The 26,855-nt window shown below is 42.2% G+C and overlaps 1 protein-coding gene across 1 annotated transcript in view; it reads right to left on the bottom strand.

The window, feature by feature from the left end:
• Positions 1-26,782, bottom strand: part of LOC104272679 (transmembrane protein 2-like) — a 46,800-nt gene extending 20,018 nt beyond the window's left edge. The window contains exons 1-14 of the mRNA XM_009867743.1: positions 26,569-26,782; positions 26,072-26,260; positions 25,570-25,739; positions 24,764-24,973; positions 20,957-21,162; positions 18,718-18,787; positions 17,983-18,111; positions 16,887-16,972; positions 15,451-15,582; positions 15,295-15,330; positions 14,331-14,483; positions 12,436-12,613; positions 7,307-7,522; positions 302-510 (exon numbers count right to left, since the gene is read on the bottom strand). Of these exons, the coding sequence (XP_009866045.1) occupies positions 302-510; positions 7,307-7,522; positions 12,436-12,613; positions 14,331-14,483; positions 15,295-15,330; positions 15,451-15,582; positions 16,887-16,972; positions 17,983-18,111; positions 18,718-18,787; positions 20,957-21,162; positions 24,764-24,973; positions 25,570-25,739; positions 26,072-26,260; positions 26,569-26,782 (2,198 nt within the window). The remainder of the gene's footprint in view (positions 1-301; positions 511-7,306; positions 7,523-12,435; positions 12,614-14,330; positions 14,484-15,294; positions 15,331-15,450; positions 15,583-16,886; positions 16,973-17,982; positions 18,112-18,717; positions 18,788-20,956; positions 21,163-24,763; positions 24,974-25,569; positions 25,740-26,071; positions 26,261-26,568) is intronic.
• Between the last annotated feature and the right edge of the window lie 73 nt (positions 26,783-26,855).

Below are 26,855 nucleotides of genomic sequence, written 5' to 3'. Positions count from 1 at the left end.
AACAAACGAACAAGAGCCAGAGCTCTTCTGGAGGGATTTCAGGGACAGCAGGCCAGGACTTACTTGGATTCTGTTTCAAAACTTTATGGAAAGAGAAACATCTCTTCACACCAAAAAAGCTGGAATAAAGTGAATGCAGAGGCATCTCTCTGCATCAGCTAGTGCTGGCTATTAACACCTTGCTTCCACGCTCGCAGAAACTGCTGTGACATTTGAAAGTTCACGTGTGAATAACCTGGGAAATTGTTAAGGCTCCAGACCTTCTGGAAACAGAACATTTTCTAACAACACAGGGCAGTACCTGTTGAAGTTGATAGGGTACAGGATAATATCCTCAGGTGCTCTGCTGTCCCACTGGATGATATAAGCCTGCTCAAGCATGACAACGGGCTGGTACTGCTGGTACAGTGCTCCTCTGTTCACACCTTGCAGCCGCAGGGGATGGGAATGGTATGCTGCTCTGGCAATGGATAAGGTCAGATTCTCGGGGTGTCTGGCCTGAATATAAAGCTGAGGGTGAAAGGAAAACGACAAACATATTCATTAAACCAGCCAGGCACAGCCGTAACATATGCATTTGATCATCATTGCTTGTAAATAGTTTTTGCCAATGAAGAGCTCAGAACATTCGGAAAGTCACTGAAACATTTCCAGTTCAAATAAAAGGTAAAACAGAAATAGCATCTGCAGCCACTCACAGGGACACCAAGAAGTGAGATATGAATTGTACAGCTCCGTAAAAATGTTCACTATTCAAAATCTTAAGGGACAAAGGTAATCAAGGAAATATCGCAAAGTAGCTCTTTTTTATGACTTCAAATAACTGCACTTTAAAAACAGGCTTATCCCATTGAAAATACAGAAAACTCTCAAGTTATTTCAATGGGGTTTGGATTATGTCCAGTTATTTAAAGGAATCCACATCTTTGCTCTCAAGTAGCAGGCTAGGCTGAAATTTTGGGGGCTAAAACTCGATGGTCTGAGTGACCATATAGATTAAATGCCACGTGCCCCAGGCTTCAACAGAGAGCTCCTCTGTGCAGGGACCAACAGATGCCCTGGGCCTGTAGCTCAAGTCTAAGGATTAACTACAAAACCATGCTCCAGCTGTGTGCTTTTTAGTCCTGCCGTGACTCAAATGAAGCCAATTCATGCATCAAGCATTAGTTTCAAGGCTGATTGCATGATGTTCAGCTGCTTCCCTCCACGTGAAATTCCATCGCAAAAGGAAGATGCACAGCCAGTCATACAAATCTGTCTCAGCACGCAGGGCTGCAGCAGACAGCTTGTCATATTCCCTGAAGGGTTTCAAACGCACTGAGGACAGGTGAGGGTACCTATAATCCTGCTTCCTTCACTCTCCTACAGTGTAGAATAGTGCTCTTTGCATCAAGAGCATCCAACATAAAAATCTATGTTAGCTCAAAAATGTTTAAGCTTCCAACCAGTAAAATTATTATCCAGCAATATTATTAGGAGCATCCACCCAGAAAAACTATTTTTAAACTCAGTTTCTGTCTTTGAGATAGACCAAAATGTAGGCAGTAGTCTCTTAACTGCAGACACACATACAAGCACAGCCCAGACTAGTAGCAAGGTGAGACTCCATCTACCAGGAAATCTGCCTTCTAATGAAGGGCTATGAGACCTTGGCCTCTCAAATCTCTGTATCCACTTCTCTTCCTCTTGTCTATGCAGATTGAAAGCACAGTCTGCAAAGCCAGACTATTTCTTACTGGTTTTTATAGGGGCTTATTTCAGTTGTGGTTTCCAGCCAGTTCAGCTCCTAGTTTCACGCGCAGAAGAACTTTGCTCTTGGTGTTGAGTTTTTGTTCCTCAGGACCTCCACAAGACAGGTCATCTCTGCTTAACCCTCACCTCACCCCTGAATTCAGTAGCCTTCTGCTGAATGCTCAAGCTAAAAATGCATGTCTCATGTCAAAGAAGTAAGCCAAAAGTGGTTGTAAATGTTTCTTGGATATTCAGTCCATTCCTCCTTTCATATCACTGCACTTCAATGATGAGAACATATCCTGAGTGGCATCTGCAGACCCTTGAAGATTAAAGTGAATCCTCAAATTGCATTGAGCAGAAACCTTTCCTCATGGCTGAAAGTATTGATCAAGTAATTCACTCCCAACAATCTCTGAGCAGCAGCCAGTTTGCTTATTCCTGACGTATAAAGGAAGAATAAATTATTTTTTCAGTCTGATAGAAGACCTTTTTTATCTATGAAACCAAGGAGGAAAACTTATTTTCCCTTCACATTCAAACCGTGATTGGAAAGTCAGCAACATGCACTGCAACAAACCACATTTCAGTCTCCTTTGTCCCTACCCCAATGGGGAAGCCCTGAGGTCAGAGCAGGTGAGTAAAGGTCCCTTTAGACCTAAAATCTCATCAACATATTAATCGTTCTCAATCAAAACAACATTTGCTGACAAAGCACAATTGGAACGAACTCTGATACTGCAAAATAATAGCACACTTGTGTCTTTCTGGATAAGAAGCAAGAGTTTCTGCCCTGTTACTGTAAACTTTGACCTTATTGCCTTCTAATAGGTCTCTCCAACCAGCACAGAACGTCAAGGTGGTAGCTGCTCTGCACTTACTACAAAATCAAATGCACCAATGATAAAATAAGCTAAGAAAGGAAGGAAATACATTAAATGAGCTCTCAAAGTTCCTAACTTACTATGAAGAACTACAACCCTATATACTTTAAGGTATTTATGTCAAAAGAGAAAAAAAGAGAAAAAGAGTGCTATGCACGGCCTACACGCACTCCAACATTTATCACTTTTCTTACTTGTATCTACATCTGCAGGGGCAAAACACTTGTGAATGGGAGCGAAAGAGAGAGTAACAAGATAAGGTTTTTTCCTAAAATGAAAAATCTATCTTCTTTAGCAAGACCTCCATAATTTTGGTTAGCTCTATCAAAACATATAAGAGAAGAAAGTGGGTCATAAAGATACTTTAAATATGAGAAGTGGTGACAGCTTAATGTAGCAGAAGAACAACTAGTTAAAACATCATAAAACATGAGCCTTCTACTTGCCTAGATGGCTTAATGGACATAGTTGTCATTTTAGCTGCTTAACACTTCATGCTAAAAAGATGTGTCAGATTTCCCTGTGCTTACACGGCAATTTTCCCAAGTAGATTGTGAAACTGAGAAGATAAGTTCTTTTGCAATTCATGAGGGATCTGCTATTCAACTGGATAGCAAGTATGAAGATAAGCAACATGCAAAGTACTGGAACCGAAAATCTTGGTTTCTGAGAAAAGGTTTGCTTGCTGTCTAGTTTCTTTAACACTGTTTTTGTCCTGCTGTGCTGTCAGCTGTCAAGCTGAGGTAGAATACCCTAAACATGAGAAGTTTAAAACATACCTTCTCCCCTTGTGTTTCTTTGACTGTTCAGAAAATGCTAATTTCCCAGGACAAAACATTTTCTCTATGAAATTTCCAAGTGAAGATGTTAAAATTCTTCCAGAAAAAAAAAAAAAAAGTCTTTCTTTCTCTAAGGTATGCTAAGATGCTACTGACATTGGCAAAACTACTTTGATTTTCCATTGGTGTACATCAGAGGTCAAAGTGGAGCTCTTTGTCCCAATACAGATACCATTAGCTGACAAATAGCTTGGAGGCTTTTCCTTCTTCCCAGTCTGGGAGGTGTGGACAATCCTCAAGCATCACAAGTACCTTGGGATTGTACAGTTTTACCCGTGGTTAGAAAAGCACTGTTTGCTACCTGCTGCATCTCTTGCTTTACATTTAGAAGCATCAGTTCCAAAACCAGATACCCAGGTGCTGAGTACACACCACCAGTTGAAGATATGGAACTTGGAGACGCAGGATTGGAGCAATTGGAAACATCTACTGCAAGAATAGAGTTTATAGAAGTGGAATAATTTCTATTTCAACCATCTGCAGGAAGGCAGTGACTAAGTGAACTGGTGAAAAATCAACAGCATTTCCTAAAGCATTTTATAATAGCAAGGCATCATTTTTTTTGTTAATTCAAACCTGACACTAATTTAGCTATGTGGCAGTCTCTTATGACTGTCTAACACCTTTTAAAGCTTATAAAAGAAAATAGAACATACTGCCAAAAACTCTGCTTATTTTAATAAAGACTAATACCAAAAAAGAGAAGTTTCACAGCATCTCCTGATGAGTTGCTGTGAAGTCTGCAAAAAAGCAGAAAGAGCACAGCTTCAACCAAGCAGTGGGAGCCAAAGCACTTGTCTTATAAGTTATATAAAAGTCTGGAATGGTTTAGGAGTCTCATTTACATTTCAACAAGTAATGCGGGTGTTGAGGAATCATCAGTTCAGTGTCGTGGAAATCTCATGCACCTACATGAAAAGAACTATGGGGTGAGCTTTTCCCTATATTTTTCTTTTATTACTGGGCTTTGCAAGAGCCGAGAGTCAGGTTGATGGAACACTGAGGACCTCAGCGCCCTGCTGACGGATTGCGAGTGACTCACAGAGATTGCCAGAAGATGTGGTCTTGCCAACTCTTATGATTTTCCTGTGAGTCTCCCTCTATTTAGTGTTCTTCCTCAAAGCCTCATTTTATTTACATTACAACATGAGAGTTCCAGCTGTCATTAAAAAGCAAAGGGGTTGGTCTTGTTTGGACAACACCAGCCCTACAGGCTCCAGAATCAAAAGGGGAGATAAAGAGACCTGATAGTTCTTGCTTGTGTAAACTTTATGATTTTAAGCTGCTCCCAGAACCCTTCCTTAGGAGCAAAAGGCGACACTGGAGCCAAAGCACACGGCATTTCTTAGTGCTTGCTGCTGAAGGAAGGTCTTGGACGCCACATGGGAAGGTGGCATGATGTGTCTTGGAGACAGCAAGAAGGAAGTGCCATGAACCAACCATAGGAAGGTGGGAATGTCAAACTGAGCCGCCAGATTAAAACACCCTCAGGAAAGTCTGTCCCCAGGATTTTGTGGAGCTGGAAATGTCACCAGAGGAGCTGGTTTTCCCGAGGCACTTCCTTTCCTGGGCAAATTACATCCAGGAGAAGAGCAGCATGAAAAGTGAAAGAAATGAAGGAGAACTGAACTAACTAAACTCCAGGCAGGCACTTTGCTCGGAAAGGATTTGGCTGCTATGCTAGCTGAAGAACTTGGACCTCGCTTTTCCACGCCAAGTAGCCCATCCCTAGGCTGACAATCTTGAGCTCAGTTCAGCAGTAATGTAGGAATCACTGTTTCCTTGAACTAAAAGGATATTTTCACCTGCTTGCGCTAGGGAAGAATAAAAGTTCTTCTCTACCAGAGCTACATGAAAAGGAAAAGAAAAACAGATTTTGTAATAGACTTGCTAAGATCAAAGCAAATCATCTTTCTCCATAACTGGATTCACTCTTTTAGGCTTTTGATCTGAAGTATGACACTCCGAATTTAGCAGACAAACAACTCAGCAGTTAGCCAAAGTGCTGAGAATCAGGGTAAAGCTGAAATACTCCAACAATTACACCCTCCAAATTAAACTAAACTCTGCTGCATGGGACCAATTCTTCCTACCCTGTACATACATATATTTCCCTACCCAAAACCTATAAAGTGAAGCATTTAATATGAACTTTACTCATCCTGCTGGATGCTGATTAGTTGAAAAATGCTGGTAACAGATCCCAGAGAAGCAAATGTTTATGCTTGCCTAAACCTAGCCAAAGAAATTTTCTATGGTGGAAAAACTGCCTCACCATGTCGAGTGCCATAACCAGGAAGGTATTAATAGAAATAAAAATATAAATGCCTACTTGTTGACAATTCTGAATTTAACTGTTAGGCTGCCAGAGCAGAGAGGATCATTTCTCTAGAGACACTGAGCAAAATTAAGCGCCAAGGACAAAACCCTAATTGAATGGGAGTGTTTTGTAGGAGTGCAATCCTGTTTCTGCCTATTCAAGAGCAAACCGAGGGCCGCACGTCCAGTGTCTAGACACTTAAATAGCAACTCCTGCTCTCTGCTGTGCAACTAAAGCAAATGCATACAATTTTTTTTTTTTAGCTTAAGGAGACACGCATAATTTGGATTTGACTGTTCAAGTATTGTGTAGGCATAGAGGTCTCAAAGATAACCGCATTCCTAAAAGTTTCATGCAAAAAGTTCCCTGGGGAAAGGGCAGCAGAGTGCTGTGTCTGACTGCGGAAGTGCGAGCCCACATATGGCTACACGTCAGAGAAGCCGTAGAGATAGCACCTTCAGAAATCTCTCAATGTGGAAAATCCAGGAGTCTAGCTTGGTGTGCAGGGCTGTTCTCGGGGTCAGAAGGACATAATGGTCCTTCCAAAAGCCACATCTTGCATGAGGGCTCCCAGTACCCACTCTCCAACCCCAAACCATGTGACGCTGTGTGCGCCATCCACCACACACAGCCTTAAGCTTTGGCTTTTTCAGCCCAAGGAGAGAGGACATTTGGCAAGATGTCCAACTAACTGGAGCTTTAAAATAGGCCCACATACCTTTTTGGTAAATACATTAATGTATTTTAGAAGTGGGGGAGCAAGGAGAGCTGTCTGCTCTTTTACAGGTGACTGCGAAAGCTGTGCTGAGTCATGTATTTACAGCATGCTCTATTCACACACCAAGGTCTTGTTAAAATTTGCGCAACACACAATGAACCACAATCTGATTTTGAGGTCATGTTTTCCCCTCTATTTACAATTTTCCTCTTTTACTGAAAGGTTCCCTGGGATCTGCAGCCCTTTCTACAAAGTTGCTGACGTCTCAGGTAAAGTCTCTAACTCAAGTCTGCTAAAGACAACTGCAACAAAGGTTTAAGACCAGCCTAGCCTAAGACCAACCATCCCTCAGCCACTGATTTCTGGATGAGAAATAAGTGTGAATTTGTCTCAAACACTCATTTCACCACCCTGTCCACAGTGGGATGTACCAGAGAAGTAACACCTTCCATTACTGAAACTTGATTCACCAGACTTATCCACTTAGGGCCCCATGACAGAGTGGGTAAATGCCAGCAAGCAAGAGCTAGAACACACCAAAAGCTTTTCCCAAAATCAATTCCAGCTTCCAGCTTCCTGTGGGCAATAGGAAAGGACAGGGCTCCTCACCACCATAATTTGTAGGCTGCTACACAGGAGGAGCTTTACTGGGTCCTCGGAATTAGGCAGATAAAACTGCGACAGATAAAATTATACCCAAGTTATTATTCACCTCTTATGCTGAGCAGGCTTCACTCCACCACCCCTCAGCAGACTCTCTGAGGATACCCACCCAACACACCTGATGTCGTTGCCTGCAGTCACACCCCGTTACCTGGGCGAATTTCCCGGTACACACTGCCCCGTTCCAGCTTGGGACGGTGACACACCCAGGGTGACGGAGCAAGTAGTTGTCCACTCTGCCTATGAATGTGTCTGGGTACCCTGTCACCGAGCCGTCCAGATCGTGGAAGATCGATGTTTTGTCACCGTCGTTATCGTTGTTTCCAAACCACTGGCCTGGTCTGCCAAAAAACACTTTCAGGCCAACCTGGCAGGAGAAAATAAGAAGAAAAATTACCAATAAGGACTTGGGTTTGCAATGTTTTAACAGCCAAAACAGTGATACAGCTAGAACTAGAAAGCTCTATTGTCTGAGTAAAGAGTTTTGCTTTGCCTCATCTATTTCGAAGATTTCCAATTGTGTTGGTTTCCCCCCTCATTCCTTAATCCCAGGACATATTTTCACAAAAATTACACTTTTGGTTGTTTGAAACATACGCACACAACCATGTGTTACTTGAAATCACACAACAATAAATTGTGTGGTAGCAAAGGGCAGAGGATGACTCAAAGGGTAAGGAAGTACTGGAAGATTATGAAATTTACTGAGAAATATCACAGTTGTGATCAAATAAATAAAAAATTACCAGATATTTGGTGAAATTTTGCATACATTTTCAAAGATTGTTCTAAGCGGTTCTGTGAGTGCCATTTTTTTCTAATTGCTCCCCCTAAAACCTTATGAAGATCATAAAAGTGACAGAAATTCTCACAATTGGCTCTCATGCACGTTCTAATACATCCTCTGAAGAATTTTTTTTTAGAAAAGAGAAGTAACAGGAAGCAGCATCATCCTTATTATGCATAGCTCTATCCTGAGGATTTTTTCGCTAGTTAGTAGAAGAATATGTCCTGATATGAAAACCCAGCAAAACAAGGAAATTGTAGACATTCAGAAAAAAGCACAGAATATTTAATGTGTCCAGGAAAATTATTACAGTATGTGACAATTAAGCTCTGAAGTAATCAAGAAGATAATTACTCCAGGTCAAGCACTCTGAATGAATCCTGCATTGATGTGTATAAAAGCTGATGGCATAAATAGCGACTGGATCCCACTGACCCAGAGGACTGTAATTTGTTCCATTTAGCCCAACTAATTTTAATTGGACTGTGCACATGAGCAAGAATTAGGGTGAGCAGGATTAGGCTGCAAGTTTACTAAGGGCTTCAAAGGCTTTATTTTAACAGCAATAAACAGACCAGCTTAAGAGAATAGGAGGGTCATTGTGATTCTAAGTTAGATGGAAAGTCCCATTGGCTTAAAAAGAATGACCACTGCAGCAAGAATTACATGCAGAATAAAAGTCTTTATTCCTTTAAAATTAGATTAGAGCCTAGAACCATTTTTATGCCACGTTCTTGTCTGAGTCTCATAAACAAACACCTGAAGCAGTCTCATTTAAAGGAGGCTCAAACACATGGAAATTTAAGTGTATTTTTGAGTGTTTTTAAAACTTTGTCTTACTGCATCACGGGAAATTTTAGCCCAGAAGGCTACTTGGCATAGTAGAAGGATCCCAAAAGTTATGGTGTTTTTTTTCTTTCATTTTAATTTATATAAGAGGAGATATTAAAAAAATGTAAACACTGTGCTGCAGCTCAAAGCTCTGTTATAAATACTTTGTGACAGTGCACTTCTGGAGCTGAATATGAAAACGTGCACTTCACTGGGGAAGAGAACAAAGGCAGCTGTACTTCAAAATGAAGGCACAGTCAGTACAGCTTACTTTTGATTAACACTCCTCAGTGTCTCTATCCAGCAGCAGACAGTTTTGGTGCTAGCGCTAATCAGTTGTCTAACCTTCTCCTCTAAAAACTCTGAAAGTCAGAAATGAAATGGAAATGTTAATGAGCAGCATCACTTTTTTTATAAGTCTCAAGGTTACCTTACTTTTGTACACTGCGGGATAGGGATGCACCAAGTTTCAGTTACAGCTATGGCAACATTTTTTTTTTTCCTAATGGAGCTCACTTGAACAAAGACTCAGCTCATCAGGCGTGCCCATGAGGAGCTAGGAATGAGCTGGAAGAGGGTGCAGAGACAGGTCATGTCTGGTTCCCACACTACTGTTCAGACATTAGGTGTGGACAACGTGGGCAGGATGTGGTACAAAAGTTACTTGAATTACTTGTCTGAAGCCTGACAGGTGGACCTGACAGATGCCAGTTAGGTGAGTACCACCCAAGGACTTGGTACTTTCTCACACAGCTTTTACTCTGCAGGATTGATGCGAGCACTCACCCTGCAAGTTCCCTTTGGTCTCCTTACAATCAGGTTTGGGGTTGTTTTTCCTGCCCTCTTTTTTAGGGGATAACACTTGTACTTTTACTCAGTGCTTGCTTTTCTTTTTCCCCATTGTGAACTGTTTGCAAACTTCTGTTCTGATGCAGAAACCCAGCACTAAGACAACATGGGCTACATATGGTAAAGGCAACATCTCTTAGCCGGGCAGGACCCACGGGAGTCACTAGGACCACAGCCAGGAGCCCTCTGAGTTCTTCTGGGGACCCCAAAGCCATTCGACACAGACCACTTGGATTTCTTTGGCACAAGTAATTTCAGAGGTGCTAGGAGTAGAAGAGGCTTGAATCTAGCCTAAGCTCCTGGCTGCAGGGAAAAAAACAACAGGAGGGACTGTTAGCAATGGATGTGAATTGAGACGACAGTCTGTGAGTTTTCTGCACCACCTGGAGGGGGCCTTGTTCATGGGAGCCCAAAAGGTCATGCACAACCTCTCGCTCCTCACCTCACTCTACAGGAGATTGCAGAAAAGGACAGAGGGATGAATGGACTGCTATTTTACGACTAAAAAGTGATATGTCGGGTCTTCTTAAGAAATGATTCACAAGTGTCTTGTTTGGACATGGCTCTGTTCTGGGCTTGGGCCATCTTTTTTGCGCTCTCCAAGCCCTACTGACTGACCAAGAGCTACAGGAGACCACAACCAGCAGTCAAGGCCTCAGCTGGGCTAAGACCAACTACTGCTTCCACTGCTTTGGAATAACTTTTAAAAAGCACCTTTTTTAAAACAAACAAACAAGCCTAGCAATAACGTTGCTATTGGTAAATGCATGGACATTTTAAATATGTGAGATTTAGGTTTCCCAACAGAAAGTCAACTAGAATAGTTTTTGTGGAGCATAATGCTTAGGTCTTCAGTTCTACTTGACTGTTATTTTTATGCTGGAATTAAACATGACCTGACTGGCTGTATTATTTCCTTGTCTAACCAATCTGCTGATTAGTCTGATTAATTATACAATTATTCCTTCAGCATGACTAATAGTTTTGTCATCACTATACAACCTGCAGTAATGTTTAATTTCTTCTTATAAAACAACTGCAAAATGGTTGTTCTTTAGGGAATTAGTACTTAGCTACCCTTTAAAAAGTAATAAAATGAAGCCTGGAGAAGGAAAATTCATTAAAATAGTCTACAGACTCTATCTTAACTAGTCAAAGACATATTGTCCCATGTAGCAATTAGCACTAAAACAGTAAACTAACACTGGTCCTTCAAGTCTGAAATCAGATTTAGAACATCTGGGTTCATTCCAGATAAAACAGAATCAAACTGAAAAGTGCGGGGCTGCAGGTGGCTACAAACACAAATGGTTTTTAAATTGGCAAAATATCAACTTCAGAAATTAATATTTCTTGGAAATGTACATACAAAAATAATTATTGGAATAATGACATTAGGGTTTTTTGTAATAGGCTGACACTGTACTACTTTCATCTGCTTTGCAGAAGTATTTAGTAAGTCTTCTGACTATTTTTAGCTTGAAGATTTCAAATCTGAGAGGTGTTACAGTACTAACTGCTTCTCAGACAAAAAGTGCTGGGATATTTAACAGGCTCATTGGCCCCAAACAGTGAGACTGTACTAAAGAGCTGCATTTTCAGCCATTCAAGATGTAATCATCTCCTTTGCTAATGTGCACAGATACCATCTATCTGAAACCATTCTGTTGGACAGAGCGCTACAGCCATTTCTGGAGGAAAATTTCCACACTCTCCCCATTCCACTGATCAAACCGTTTTATCACACATTTTTCTCTAAGCTCCTCTCCCCAGTCCCAGGTTGATTTTCCCATTTGTGTTCACCATGACCATCTTAGAACCACTTCCGCAAGGGAGGACATAAAGAAGGTACAGCAAATTAGTCCTCATTCTTGTTCCAAAGCTCCCTCAGGCATCTAAGGTAACTGATATCTCTTTACTGAAATGCACAGGAACTGCGTTTTCTTTAGAGGAGCAGTCAAGTGACTGCATTCAGCATCATCCTTTCGTGAAATACCCTCCTGGCATTGGTCCAAAGCGTACCAGAGAGGGGACAGATAAACTAACTGCTTGCCAGAAGGAGTGATATTGGTCAATCCCAGAGCAATGGAAATTTTCCTCAAGATAAAGCCAAACCTCAAGCCAAAGTTACTACAGTTCATGGACACCCTAACAAGCACGGACGTTGTTTGAAAAAGCCGAGAGGTTATGATCCCTGGGAGTGAGCCAGGTGGAATCTATCATTTCCCAAGCCGAGCGTGCAGGGCCATGATCCCTGCAGGAATTCAGGACAAGGACTGGAATTGCTCAGCATCCTACAGCTCCTGCCAAGGCAGAGATACAGAGCCCCATTCTGCTGTCACTGTTCAAGCGAAGTCCCTGTTGTGCTCAACAGGAATTTCACTGCTGACCCCAGAAACTGGGTCATGGCTTTGTTTGAGTCCATTTGCTATTTCTGAGCAAGAATTGTATTGGAGCTTACTGTCTCCTGACATCTTCTTTGTGTCCCTCTCAACCTCTGAGGCCAGGTCCTCACCAGGTCCTCAGTATAAATAAGCTGGTAATGCTGCACCAGCTAAGAGCAGTGTTCTGGTTCTTCTGCTTACAAGGCAAAATCTTCTTCTAACGCAGATTTTTTAATGTATGTCTGCTCAGGCATTAGGTGTCATACATTTTACTGGTTTATAAATGAGCTTAAAACCAAAAAGTGTTGCAAAATCAATTAATAGTGTGCACCAACGTAACATACAACACTACAGCAGATCTCTCACCACTTTTAAAAACTTCAAAAACTTGCACATCTAGTAGCACTCATTTCTGCTTTTCTTACTCACACTTTCCTCCATCAGGACCTGCGACACATTATTCTGGGGGCTTATCTGCCAGGAGTTTTTCATGAAGAACCCGATGGCACTTGAGTATCTGTCAAGAGTCGGGGTGAACTTCTTGAAAGTGCATTTTGTCATCCTGACAGGCCCATCATAAATCTGAAATCCACGAATAGGGAATGTCCTGTGAGATTTATAAACAAGCATAGTCATGTGTTAGAAGCTTGGGCAAACTCTGAGTCTTCTCCTGAAGGCAAAGAAAGACATTAACAAGTAACTAAACCACCTTTCCTCTTCCCACACTGGGATTTGGACACTCATCACAATTAACGAGAGATGAAACTCTGAACATCCTCTAGAGGATAAGGCTTATGAGCCAACAATAAAAATTACTCGTAAGCTTGCCTAAGGCTTGTAAGCTGGGGTAAAGCAGTTCAAAATCCTTGTCCCCAGCCACCCAGGAGTTCATCACTACGAGGAAGACCCAAAGGGTTGTGTGGCAGCATTGTCATCAGGCTCCTTGTTCCAGGGCAGACAGGTTTCTCGGGAAAACATCAGCAGGATTGAAAAAATTATGTCAATCAGACTTCCTGGAGGCATCTCCTCAGAAGTAAGTAGCAAGTAGTGCAGCACATTTTCTCCTCTCCCTACAACCTATTTCACACAAGATCCCTAGGACCTAGTCCAAAGAACGTCATATAGAAAATGTGATTTCTGCAGTATGAGTCCATGGACGTATTGTCAAGACTTCAGTGTTGAAGGAAACACCACTGAAGTCACAATTAAGGGCAGCATATGGCATACAGGCTCTCTACAGCCTGGGGGTCACTGAAACCCCGATTTCTATCCCAGCCCTGAAGTCTTTTCTTACTGGTTGGCTCCAGTTGCCAATTGGAAACACAAGGCACAAACAGTGTTTATTGATCAAAAAATTATTCTTTGACCTCCAGAGCTGTTATCCCAGTAGCTGTGTCTGGTATGACTCCTACACCCCGTTTTGCACTATGGAGTAATAAAACGACAGATATCAGACATTTTGGCATGCTCCTTTCCAAAAGTACATTGTTTAACAATATCACAGATTATTAGAGCTTGTTTGAACTGCAAATGAGCTTTCTTGCAATTGCAATTAAAATAACAACAACACCAATGTAACTGAGGATAGCTTGAGTAATTATTGCTGTCCTACAAAGATCTCTCTCTTGCGTCACCTATGGCTGAAACATAGAATCATAAAGGCTGAAAAAGACCTCTGAGATTATCTACATGTATATTTAGGGCTGCATGTGTGTCATGCCTGCTGCATACTGCTTATTACTTAATTTTATATTCCTCATAGAGGGTTTAATAACTGGTGAGCATCACCGAAAACAAACATTAGGGTAGAACTTAGGCTGGGGGAAGTACACCTTGCTATGGAGATATGGGTAGGCACCATGGTTGTTAGGCAGGAAGCTGTGCCACTATCAAAACAGAAAATAACCTACATATTGAAAGAGAAGATGCATAATGAAAAGCAGTTTCTCCTCTGTCAGACCGGCCATGTCTGCCCAGCTATGCTGGCAGGAGGGATGGCAGCAGGGTGTATGGGAGCTGTGCCATCAGCTCGATGCTGTGCTACTGAGGCACTACACAAAAGCCATTTGGTATCTTTCAGACTCTCTATTCCATTCTCCGGTGACTAATAAATTAAGCAGAGAATTAAATCAAACACATTCAGTCAAGAATGCTCTGAGAGCTGTTGGCCTGAAGAGTGAGTTTATTCAGATGCTTATTATTTCTGGCCTCTACAATAATTTAAACATCCAGTGTAAATTACTCGTTGGTAGTCACATTCATTCCTGAGGCTTTTCTTCTAGCTTACACTACCGCCAAGAAGAAATGGCAGAAAAACAACTCACTTGTTTCTGGGCAGTGTTCTGTATTCTCCATTTGCCCCTTTTCCCCAGTAGCTGTTTTGGCCTCCCTGGGAGCCAAAGTTGCTGCTTTCTCCAACAAAAATGGAGCATGTAACCTCCAGGCTGGAGCCTTCATCTGTTGGGAAAGTCCCATCGCTACAAGCAAAGAAACATCAGGTAACTATGCAGCACAGTACAGCTGATTAATTAACACTTTAATTACACCACAGACACCACAGAATTTCTTTCTTAATTTGGGAAAAAAGTGCATGCACCAGTAAAACAGCCTGCTTTAAAACCTCTTTAGAAACCAGCAAGTTAGTGCCGAGGCAGCTTAGTGCTCAGGCATCAGTAACACAGGTAATTTAGTCTGGGTAAAATGAGCCCTACCCTACATATATATAAATTCTCAGTACTGAGGAGTTGCTTTATAAATTTTTAGCTACATCCCTGAAGTAAAAGCTAGATATCACTGACTGTCATTGCCTGCAGTGGGCTTTGGACGCGGTTTATTTTTGCGGGTCTTTTGCAAGAGGGGTTGAGATTAGAGCAGCAGTAGCATGGTAGGCACCAACTGATGAGGCAGGAGACCTGCTCTGCCACCACGTGGGACCATCCCAGTCACCCTATGGGTGCTATGAGCAGCACTGCTCCACCACGCTAGAGCAGAAGAAAAGTCTTCCCCAATGCGGAGCCAAATGTTTAGTCTACCAGTTCAGGACCTAGCCTCCAAAAGGAAATATTCAGCAATTACAATGTATTCCCCAAACACGCTGAGGCAAAGAGAAGGAAAGGCAAAATTGCTCTTTGTATTAATGGCTGCACAGGGAAGACTTGATGTGGTCTGTGAGGGAAACGTGAGGCTTTCTCGTGTCTTCCAGCAATTACCAGGGAAGTGCCTCAGCATCCATTCTTGAACCCGTTACATTGGGAAGAAAGAATAAGAAGGTCCATTTTAAGAAATTACCTTGCCAGAGTGAGTCCAATTCCATTGTCTGAAAACCTGGGACAGAAGAAACACATCGGTGTAAATTATGAGAAATGTCTGCAGTGAATTTGGCCTACAGACCTATTTATGTCTGCCACAAGGGGAACAATATAACATGTAATTACAGTAACCTACCCTGAGTTGCGGAAAATAATGTCGCCGCCCCTGGCCCAGGCCCCATGGTCGTTATTTTTAAAAGCAATAAGACCATCAATCACAGCAGGAACTCGTGGCTTTTCAGGATCAGCATCTTGATGTGGGCGAAACCTGGAGCAAGGAGCTTAGTTAAAGGGGCACAGGAGACATAGCAACAGACCTTGTTTGGGCCTAAAGAAGCAATATGCTCTGGATCAGAGTCAGGCTATTAGCTTGATTTCATCTGTCACAAATCAAAAAGCAAGAAACATTCATAAGGGTGAAATTCTGTTTCAAATAATACCAACTGGCAATTTCTCAACAGATTTCAGTGGGCCCACAGCTACCCCTTAATTTGATTCAGTGTGATTCAGAGGCAGAGAAAACATTTCTCCCAAGTCACTTGGGTCCTTCTGTAATTGTCCTTACAAGGCCCATTGAGAAACCCTGGACTGATGCTAGAAAATCAATTAGGCACTTTCAAGAATTTCATTCAGCAAAGATAACAGAGTAACTGGAGCTGCTTTCCTTGCATCTACAGGCCAGAACTCCATATGCTTCTGTCTCTGCTGAAAGAGAAGCTGTCATCTGAAAAAAAGGATTCGCCCTGGGAACCAGGGCAGTTCTCAATTACTTGCAGGCTGTTTCTTGCCATGCTGACTGTTAATTGTAGATCTGTGTTGTGTTTGGGGGGAAAAAAAAAAAAAAATCACCATTGCTTTTCCTGTCTACCCTGACCTCCTACTTGTTCCAGCTGATGGACTGAGGGACATACCTCCTCAGTGCCCAAGGAGATGACCTTTTAGGGAAGCCCACAAAGTCACCCTTTTTCTTCAGCCACCCTGGAGCATCACATGAGGCATTGATAGGATATGACAGAAGAGGAAAAAAGCCAAGGGTTGACCAGAAGCCGTGGCTGATTTCTGCCACAATCTCCTCACTTAGGGCAGCGAGTGAGAAACTGGCCTTAATTTACCTGCTGCCACTCTGTGAAAGCTCGCTCAGAGATTTTAAAAGCAGCTGCTGACAAAAAGCTTTGAGGCTACTTTATTTTCCTTATTAATCCCAGACCACTCTCAGCAATCTCTTACATCATCTTTCAGATCTAAGTTCTTCTAAGCAATTAATAAGAAATGTTGGGAGTTTACAAACCCACTAATGGACTAATGGGATCTGTCTCCGCTTGCACGTGCTTCAGTGCTTAGTCCTCATAACCTCAAGCGCGTGTGTATCGTTTTTGGTCAGCAATAACACAAACAATTCAGTGCATAGCTATGAAGTATTTGCCTCTGCACATCAGAGATAGCTTGTGTAGGTTTTTGGTTTTTTTCAGCTGCTGCAGCCATAATGAGGCATTAATGATCTGCTAAGTACAATGCAGAAGCCAAGAAGCAATACAACTATCCAAAATACTTAGCCATACAGCATGTGCTCACCTGGCATTATCGACAGTGAGATACTCTCTGGGATCTTCTGCGCTGGCTCTCGTTGTCTTTACTCCTTTTCCAATAAACAAACCAGCCTGAAAACACACACTACTCCAATTACTTTAACAGAGTGCCCAACAGAGACCAGAGATCTCAGATTTTTATCAATGAGCATGGACAGCCAGTGTGTGCAGGCACAGCAAGCGCCTGCAGCCCTGGCTTTCCATTCCCTTTCGATGTCACTTGGCACCGCTCAGCGTGACATTAGCACAGGGTGGCTGGAGTCAGGACAGAGACTGCCCGGCCATATGTTATGCATCAGCATCTTGGGCTGTCTTCTGACCCGGAGCAAGGCACTGAACTCCCACTCTCTCTCCCTTGCAAAAAGCAAGGAGGGACCCTGCCAACTCTCGGTAACTTTTTGGAAAAAGAGTGTTGTTAAGAAGTAAAGCTTTCAATAGTGACGAGTCCCTTGACAGTGAAAAGAGAACATGAGCTGCTCTAGTCAACTTAAAGGCTTTGGGCTAGGGCAGCAGCTGTCATGCACCAAGATGTAAAACATGCAAGGCACAGAGAATAGCACTGATTTTGATCTAGAATCCCAAGAAATAAGTTTAAAATGTTTTTTATAGCTTACAGGTAATGTTTTCATGTCAACAGTATATCCAGGGGAAAGTTTTTCTTGGAATTATCCTTGAATTTTCAATCTCGTTTTTCAAAGGTGATGAGCAGGCCCTAGCACAAACAACTTTTGCTCATCCGCCTACAGCCTTACACCACTGTGGTCAACAGCAGCGCTCAGTGTCCTGTCTGTCATTCCTTAAATCTCACTTAGTATTAGGTGTACCTATGGCCTAGGCACATCCCCTCTAACACAGGCACTCAACTCAAGTGCTTCAAATGGGATCCCCATTCTGCTCAGCTCCCTCTTTAACCATTAGAAAGAGCATCACTCCTAAAAGTTGATTGTGTCTTGATATAGTATTAAAAGACTTTTATCAAAATGTAAGACACCACCAATTATTTGATTTTGGAGCACCACAGACAGTCAGCCCTATGGCATTCTATTATATTGATAGAAATGTATAAAAATCATCCAACGTGCCTTGAAATTGGAGTGGACTCGGTTGTTGTAAAATACTCCCAAGGGGGTATGTTCAGCCTGTCCCTCTGGATATTGTCCCTCGGACTGTCCAGTGGGAACACGGTGGAAGATGTACCATATCCCGACATCCTAAAAGACACAAACGGAGGTCTGAGAAATGGGATGTTACAATTAATGATAAGGTTGTCCTGGGGACTTAGGCTTTCCCACTGTGCCGGTCAGATTTCTAACCTGAGCCTGTCAAACGTGTGAGTCCCAGGGGATACACACCAGCCTATACTCTTATACCTCCCAACTTACCCTTTGGAATGCACCATGAGTTTTAAAAAGGCATATATTGTGGGTGCAAATCAGGTGGTTTATTAGAAAATGTAGCCTTCTCTATCCAGGCATATTGAAGACTAACATAATTTGGGTAAACATCAGAGATAACAAGGAGAGAGTATATGTTACTTATATATATATAAAATTTTATTGGGCATTTAACTATTAACCACTAGTAAAAATCAACATTTGCTACGCGATGTCACACACCATTTCCAGTCACAGTTGTGAGAGAAATCAGCGTGAGACCCGTAGGCAAATATTTGTTGTTAACAAAGGTTGCAGAAACACATATCCAGATTTTACAACAGCTTATTAAAAATTCATTTGCCTCACGCTAATGACATCAAATAGAATAGAATATATGAAAACTGGAGGCAAAGCATAGCTCTTGCCAATAAATGATTTTACCTGAGAACCAGCTGCTGCATTCTCTATTAAGTTGTTGTTTGGATTTGCAATCCAGAACGTGCTGACAGCCCTGAAAAATCAAAATCAAAATGATCCTAAGCAGTTACCAAACAGGAAAGGATACATTTTCATAGCACTGCACTGGACTTGAGCCACAACTCTCCCATTGACTTTAAAACTCCACACAACCTTTTAATGATACTCTTTAAGGAAAAGAAACCATCTAGTAATGTCAGACATATTCATTTATGGAGCCACATGCTGAACCTATTGTAAATTATATGAGACCGTTAACGCAAAATCCATGCTCTGTTAAATGCAGTTTAAGGAAATGTCTTTCTTTTTTTTTTAAGTTAAGCAGCCTTGGAAAATCGTCTGAAAAAAGAACTTCTCATTCGTTCTTTGGAACCGCAGGAGCAATGGCAGGAGGTAGGGGATTCTCTATGGATTTATGAAGTTTCTACATGGAAAACAAAACAAATGTCCTTGCAAATCGCAAACGGCTCATTAAGCAGGACATTAAGGATTTGACATTTCTTCAAGTAAGGAGTTTTTTTGCTTCAGAGTGAAGATCAGTAGTGGCACAAACAGAAGCCAGATATAGCTATGAAAACATTGTCATCTGTTCTCTTAGTCTGTATTCTGGTTTGGGCTAGGATAGAGTTAATTTTCTTCCTAGCAGCATCCAGAACGCGTGTTCTGGATTTAGTATGAGAATAATGTTGATAACATGGTGATGTTTTAGTTTTTGCTACATAGTGTTTGCACTAAGTCAAGGACTTCACCCCTTCTCACCCCGTCAGCACGGAGGCTAGGGGTGCACAAGAAGCTGGGAGCGGATGCAGCCAGGAGCTCAACTGACCAAAGGGATTTTCTATCCATATGACGTTGTGCCCAGTACACAAACTGGGGGGAAAGCCGGCCACGGGCCTCTGCTTGGGAACTGGCTGGGCATCGGTTGATGGGTGGTAAGCAACTGCATTTTGTATCCCTTGTTTTGTATATTATATTATATTATTATCATTATTTATCATTATTATTTTCCCTTTCTTTTCTGTCCTGCTAAACTGCCTTTATCTCAATCCACGAATTCTACTTTGTTTTCCTTTCCTTTTTTCCCCCTCCCAGTTCACTGCCTCATCCTACTGGGCAGGGGGAGTGAGCAAGCAGCTCTGTGGTGTTTAGCTGCCTGCCAGGTTAAACCACAACAATTTGATAACATCTTTTGCAGTAATAAAGACCACATGTAAAAATACAGTAAACTTTTCCTCATGACCTTACCAATTATTTTGGTCACTCTGAGCAGAAAATCTCAATCATTTTTTATCCACCTTAACTGTTACATAAGCAAGAATCCACCCTCCTTTGGATTAACAAAGCCACTAAATAGGTGCAAAATAAATCTGTTATTAACCATACACGTAGCCTCAGTATTTCAGCAACAGTAATTTTAACTAATTCAGTTGGATTATTTATGCAAATTAAAACAGAGTTTTAATTTATTATTTATGCACTGAGTTTGGCTCCTGCATCCTTTTCCAGAAAACAAGAAAATACAAATTGCCTTGGCTAAAAGGTGTTCTTGCTTGCAAACACTAACCAGACCAATAACTGGGTCCCCAAGTGTCCACGTTACAGTCCATCAGCCTCAAAAATAAAAGCTAATTGTGGCCAGCTATATCAGGATATTGTTTACTGTTAAATGATGCTCACTGGGGTTTATGTTATCCCTGCATTCTCACTAAATCTCCTGATGCATTCCAGATACTCATGCCCTCATATACTATTTACCAATTTTCTCTAGATTCTCCAGCCCCAGTTCAGTCCTGGTTAAAAAAAAAGACAAAACTTCTCTTTGTGGTAAGCAATATTTTTGCCAGCCTATACCAGGGCTGAAGCATTTATCAGACAGATTTCATGGAGTCTTCAACATCCTACTTAAAAAGAACTGAAAGGGATTCAGAAAGTAGCAAAGTGCTCTAACATATTTATCTTGGGGAACAGAGAGAGGAATTACCAGCAGCAAATATTCCTCACTTAGGATTCACGCAGGTGGTATCTTCACAAGGGAAACATAGTCATGCAGCTAAATTATTATATTAAAATGAGAAACAGTAGGAAAACTTTTCATTTAGTATCAAACAGCACCTTTCAAAAATTTCACCACAGCATTCCTTGGGACCCAGCTGTAAAGCACAAGGTCAGTGCAAAACCTGCCTACAGCTCCCGGAGCACTTACGTGCAGTCGGTGCTGGGCACGGGAACGTAACTGCCGTGGACGTGGCTGCGGATGGCGAGGCACATCGCCTCGCTGCGATCCGAAGGCAAGATCGTCCCCGATCTCGTGAGGAGACCTAAGTTGTGATGAAACGTATTGCGTTGCTCTGTCCCGTCTTCCAGGAAAAAGCAGTGCCCCAGGGTGTCATAGCCAATGGTGTCTTTTACCTGGAAAAATGTACACAGGCCATCAGCACTAACAGCAGAAAGAACTATAACTGATGTGCTTTACTTAGCAATAAGTTCCCAAAACACTCTGGGAGCGGTTTTGCCACCTGTCGGCACAGTGAGCAGTGCCTCCAGAGCCACTTGAGCTACTCCAGTTTGCATAACTGGGGGCTGATTTTCTTACACAGTGAACGTGCTGTTAAAATTACTCCAAGGAAGATCGCATGCATAATTAAAGGAAAATTGCAAACTGCTGGGCTTAAAACTGTCCTCAGCTCTAAGAATATCTGATTCAGTGTTGTGGGTGAGTATCTATGTAAAGGTAAGTGTGTCTCACACTATAAACCAACAAGTTAGGATAGTTAATCCAGAAATTGTCATGACTGCAATACTCTGCAAATAAAATCAGAAATCCTTTAAAATGCACTATGTGAACAAATTTATATTAACGAGCTTTCTGTTCTTTCTCCTCCACTCTCAGATGATGCAGGGCCACTTCATTCTTGCAATGATCGGCTTGGCAGAGATGGTATTTTACTGTTACGGCCTATTTAATATTAATTGACATGGACAGGGATATTGCATTAAACCTCAATTTGACCAAGGGGACTTAGCACAAGCCTCCTTTGATGTAAAGTCTCACGAAGATAAATTCAGAAATCCTTCTTTTAAATGTAAATACTAAATCCAGCTAGTTAAAATACCAGCTATTTGTAGCTAAATCTTACTGAAATCTTAACTTTGTACTCAAATGATCCCTGTCAGCATATTTATTCACTCTTCAGGCATACAAAATTCCTGTTGACGTCAGAGTTATGTCCATGTAAGACTACAAGATTAAGTAATATTAACCTATTTGGTTATTTCTGTATAAAGAGTGATACTTGAAATAAATCCATTTCAGATTCATATCCTGTGATTTCCCCTTAATAGGCTGCAACTGTACATAACATCTGGAGTCACAAATAACACAGTCCCCATAGGTCTCTCTCAACCAGATTTCATTGTTTTCCTGGCAGGCACCCCTCAAACTTGTCATCTGCTGCTCTTGTTTCTGCCCTAATGAGGTGTTCAAGAGACAGTTAAAAACGAAGTACAACACAGCCAAGTACCCAAATCCTAATGGATGCAGTTTTGGAAATCCTCTGAGACCCCGCATGCAGGTATGGTAGCTCAGAGCGAGCTAAAAGGAGGGTAACAGAGACCCTACATGTGACGACACTGAACGTGTCCCAACCAGCTGAGCCTTGGCAACACAGATACGAAATGGATTTTTTTAGAAAAAAAATGCAGATGTGCTTGCCAACCTGCTAAGAACAGTAAACCTGGTTACTTCTCCCCTTCCAAATGATGGGCAGAAGCTGCACTAAGGAGGCCATGGAAGACTGTTTTTGGAAAGAAACTGTAACAACAAACCACGTGCTGTTTTAAACAGCATTTCAGTTGTGGAGGTTTATCTTCTGAATTTAGCCAAAGTTTGGCTAATCTGTGCTTCAGACAGTTGCATTAAAAACCATCCTTGTACCTGAAATCAGATTTTATCTTTAATTAAAATGAGTAGTCACAGCTTCAGAATCACATCGCAGCCCTGAAAACTTACACGCATGCAACTGCATTGATCAGAAATAACAGAAAGGTCACTCAGATTTGCACTAAAAGATAAGGATCCATGACAACAGAACAGAACCCCAGTAACTGACCAATCCTGGCATATCACAGAGAGAAACCATGAGCTTGGAAACAAGCCCACCTGCAGCACTGTGACAGCAGCACATCATGGCACGAAAGCCCCTCCACAACACTGGCTACGGCCCCGCTGCTCTGTCCAACACCCAATGATTAAGCTGCCTCTAAACACTGAATTATATATAGTTCTGCAACACAATATAAGTGACCTTTAGGTACCGCAATGTTAGAGGCACGAGAGCAGGGCAGCCTGTGGGCGCCTGATGCGTGCCAGGGCAGCGGGTCCCAGTCTGCATCCCAGAGCAGCAGGTGGGAGATGGGGCGAGCGACCCGCACACAGCAAAGCATAAACCACAGCACTCAGGCAATGTGCTCCTAAAATTACATCCTCTAAACCATCAAGACTGGAGGCGGGGAAAACCCACCTATCTGGTTTATTCTGCCTCAAGGGCTGAAGTTTCATAATCTGATGCTAAAATGGGTACCCATCTATGTTATTTACCTGCCTTCCTCTGACACACACGTGGAACTGCAAATTATTAACTTATTTTAAAGCAAGGCCTTTTATTACATATTAATTACTCTTTATCTTAATGATTGTATTGAAACCACACAATCCTTCCCCAGAATCACATATTTAGTCTTTACTATAAAAACTGTTCACCGATTCATAGACTCAAAGCCCTCGGCAGCCACATGCAGGGAGGGCTGGATCTCATGCTTGGATTCTTGATTTCACAACTCACACATCCCACGCATCCAGATAAACCCTTGGCAACCTCACTTCTGATAAAGAGCAAGACCATGCACCATTTTTCTCAGGACCAATATTAGCATAAGGCTTAATTTTTCATTCCAGGCAGGTTCCTTCAATTCCAGAGGTTCAATACTAATGTCCACATACTGGACAAGTCTCCTGCCACCTAAGATCTCTGCACACAGAAGCAGGCTCTACAGTCAGACCAACTCACACGTATGAGAAAGCAGTAAATAACTCTGAATGATTTGGACAATACAAATCCAGTTCAGGATACATGAAAAGTCCTCCCAGTTGTACGAAGTCCAGCATCACATCTTCATGAATACATGCTTCTGAGGGGATATTTTCACAGAAGGGTCACACCAGAGTGCATCTACGTGATACCTTACACGTCCAGGGTTACAAAAATATGGTCAGAAAAAACACGGGAGGTCATGGACAGTTCAGGGAGTGTCTCTGCCTGAGCACACACTGGGTGAATGAGGAAACACCCAGACACCAAAACACAGCTCAGGGTCCTGCAGAGCACGCAGCAACTGGACGTGTTGGGACAGGAGCAGGAATCCTTCTTTTCCAGCTGAGACATGTATGGTTCCTTTGTGGGTTTTTTAAGTTCTTCTCCACAATGCCCTTGTGAGGATCTAGGTCAAAGCTACGTTCCTGAGGGCTTTTCTGGCACTGAAGCAGCCGTTTGGGTTTGTCCCTCTCCTATTTCATCCCCTTTGTCATGTGAATACTTTTGGATATATTTCACACTGCCCTGACTTGAACAACCCCATCATCTTTGCAAATAAAGGTCCATAGCTTTAGTCTGGTCCATTCTAAGTCCATTGCTTTAACTTTAAACGAAACTTCACATTATCACAAACTGTCCAGGCTAATCACGACAAAGATTTCACTACATCTGATTGCACCTTTAATAATATTAATTAGGTAATGCTAAGAACCTGAAATTCAATTCAAAGAGCTACCCTGCCAGAGCAACAGTTCTAACCTGAACACCAGTCAAACCAAGTTGACAAGTCCAGACCTTTCTTGGGGAAAAAATGCCTTGTTTCAATATTCTGATTTCTCTTTGCATCACAAATTTGTCTTACTGTTTAGCAGTGTCTAAGTAAAGAAATGAACTTGGTACTAATAAAATACGTTTCCTACCAGAAGGCCATGAGTTCCATGTATGGCAACACACCTAGAGAAGCAGTGGTGGATAGCCAGGTTATCAAGGTACGTTGGGCGTTCGTATCCTCCTCTCTCATCCACATCCTCAGCCAAATGAAAATGCACAGGGTAACTGCCCAGGATCTGCTGCCCCATGTTTTTTAATTCCACTCCCGACATGTGAACAGAGCTAAAATTCTTTAGGATCTGTCGAGACAAACGTAGACCCAAGTAAGTCATTACAATATAAATACATGCATTTTCTCTCCTCTCATTAGGCAGTATGTTTGCAGAGTGAAACAGGACCCGATTCCAGAAGGAGATGCCAGCTCCCTGCTCTGACTCACAGCAGCACAGCACCTGCAGAACACTGAGGCAACAGCTGCATGGCCACCAGGCTGCCAGGGAACAGCACCGGCAGTAGTCAGCTGTAGTCATGTGTGGCATGGCTACGGGCAACGTACTCCTGCCAACTCCAGAAAGGGGTGGCATCCACCACCAGGCTCTATTTCCTGACAATTTTTTCTCTGTTGAGTGATTTTAGGTCAGATCTGCACAGCTCCCCAATTTCCGCCAACTGGCAGTGGGGTAATTTTACACAAAACCACTGCAACAAGACTTCACACAGACTCCTCTTGCAAGTCTAGTTTTGCAAAATAGGCCATCAGATGTTCTGTTCATCATAGACAGGCATCTTTTTTCCCCCAGATGCAGTATTAGTTTCATGCATTATATTGCTTGTTTACAAGCCAGGAAAAGAGATTTGAGACCACCTACAGTCACATACATTAAAAATGTCTCACTTTAATATGTCCTCCGAATGTATCAAAGGAGAAAAACTGGCACCCATTTTGTCCGTAACAGGAGTCTTCCATTTCTCCTTGAATAAGTATATTTCTGGTCAGAAGACCAACCTCTGCCCTCATATCGACACCATCTATGACTTCTCCAACATGAAGATAAAGCGGGCTGCCTGTGAAAATCAGAAAATTTTTAAGTCAGGGTGAGCACAGCATCTTCACTGTTGAATTGTTCTAAGCACATGCACATCTTCCATTTAAGCAATCACCGAGTCTGGTGACAGGCCCATTTGTTAGTATCTGATCACAGAGGAGAGCAGCTCTTCTCTTTGCTTCAACAAATGACTGCTGCCTCTGGTCATACTTTCAAATATAATATTGCAGCCTTCAGCTCTCATGCATGCCCACATGTTTACAGGGCAAAACCAAGCAAATGTAGAGTGTAAAATACAAGACAATATAAATATTTACCACAAATGAGGAGTTTGATAAAAATATTTCATACCATCAATCTTCACTTGATTACTTTTACATTCGGGACACGGAAGGAGATTAAACTCTTCAGCCTGATGCATAGAATAATCTGTACTGGCAATGACAATTCGGTCACCAGGTAACCAACTTGTAACCTCATCCACCAAATGAAGAATTATTCCTTTGGACACTTCCACTTTAAATCCATTATGAGGCACTCCTGAAAAATGAAGCAATCAATTATTTTTAGAGTTGCGCACGACAGTATGATGCAGAAAGAGCATATCAGCTTAATTTTTATCTAGGTAACTCTACGTGTGATAGAAGTGTTCTAGCCATTAAATATGCCAGTGTCAACTCTTTGCAAGCAGCTAAAATGTTACTTTGTGAGAGCATGGCTGTTGGTTTGGTCACCGTCCACATGAGCAAAAGTATTATTATCATCCCACTGTTCAGGTATCTCAGCAGCCAGAAAAAAAAAAAAAAGCAAAGCATCAGAAGACCAGCAATTGTCAGGGAAGACTAAACCTTTTATCCATCCGCTGAAAGCAGTAACAGTAAAGCGGGTGCCATCGTAGGTGAGAAAATCTCTTTGGGCTACAGCTAATCCCGTTGTTCCATTCCCGTGGTACTCCCGTTTATCTTCTGCTGTGGAAAACTGATCCCCTCCGAGGATACCCACCAGTGCCCAGGGCTGCCTGAAGGGGACCGGGAAAAGTGAGTAACAACCTGAACCCTCCATCCCCCAAAGGCTTGGCCGGGGGATGATGGCGCAGCGCAGCACTCATCCATCCACCCATCCATCCATCTCCCGA

This window comes from Apaloderma vittatum, unplaced genomic scaffold, assembly GCF_000703405.1.
Source record: "Apaloderma vittatum isolate BGI_N311 unplaced genomic scaffold, ASM70340v1 scaffold37674, whole genome shotgun sequence".
Lineage (NCBI taxonomy): Eukaryota > Metazoa > Chordata > Aves > Trogoniformes > Trogonidae > Apaloderma > Apaloderma vittatum.
The sequence above is the reverse complement of the archived record's forward strand: the minus strand, read 5'-3'. Positions and strand labels throughout refer to the sequence as shown.